The 633-nt window shown below is 67.1% G+C and overlaps 1 protein-coding gene across 1 annotated transcript in view; it reads right to left on the bottom strand.

Moving 5' to 3' along the window:
• Nucleotides 1-633, bottom strand: part of MNEG_3874 (F-type H+-transporting ATPase subunit beta) — a gene marked incomplete at both ends in the record, with an annotated part of 4,232 nt that overhangs the window by 935 nt on the left and 2,664 nt on the right. The window contains one exon of the mRNA XM_014047649.1: nucleotides 201-467. Within this exon, the coding sequence (XP_013903103.1) occupies nucleotides 201-467 (267 nt within the window). The remainder of the gene's footprint in view (nucleotides 1-200; nucleotides 468-633) is intronic.

The raw sequence follows: 633 nt of genomic DNA, 5'->3' as shown, positions 1-633 counted from the left end.
GTGCGGGCAGCGGGGGGAAGATCGCTGGCGCTTGGGGTGACAGCAGGCACACAGCGCCACTGCTGAAGGTGTCTAACACGAGGGTCCCTGAAACATATCTCCTGCCAACTTGAGAACAGTCTGGCCCCATCACACTGCATGCACAGTGGCCTTGGCACGCCCCCACCTCCACCCACACTCTGGCCCCGGGTCCCACCCACCTCGGCCGCCAGGGTCGCCAGCGCCGGCACGTCCTTGAGGCCCGCGCCCGCAGCGGCCTCGCCCTTGCCCTCGTCGCGCGCCTTGCGCTCGGCCATCTCCTTGGCCATGCGCTCCGCCTTCTCCGCCACCTCCTTGATGTCGCCCACCATGTAGAAGGCCATCTCAGGCAGGTCGTCATACTTGCCGTCCAGGATGCCCGTGAACCCGCTGATGGTGTCCTCCAGAGACACGTACTTGCCGGGGGAGCCCGTGAACACCTCAGCCACCTGGGAGAAGGGAGGCCGTTCGTGAGGGGTGGGGGAAAAGATGCAAAGATCAGGGCTGCACTGAAGGGGGTTGCCCTGCACAGCACGAGCCCTGCAAGCAAGGCTCGCGCCGAGAGCGACAGCCCCAGGAGCTGCGCCAGCGGCTGCCTGCCTGCCCCACCCCCCC

Source organism: Monoraphidium neglectum, assembly GCF_000611645.1.
Source record: "Monoraphidium neglectum strain SAG 48.87 unplaced genomic scaffold scaffold00509, whole genome shotgun sequence".
Taxonomy (NCBI): Eukaryota; Viridiplantae; Chlorophyta; class Chlorophyceae; order Sphaeropleales; family Selenastraceae; genus Monoraphidium; species Monoraphidium neglectum.
The sequence above is the reverse complement of the archived record's forward strand: the minus strand, read 5'-3'. Positions and strand labels throughout refer to the sequence as shown.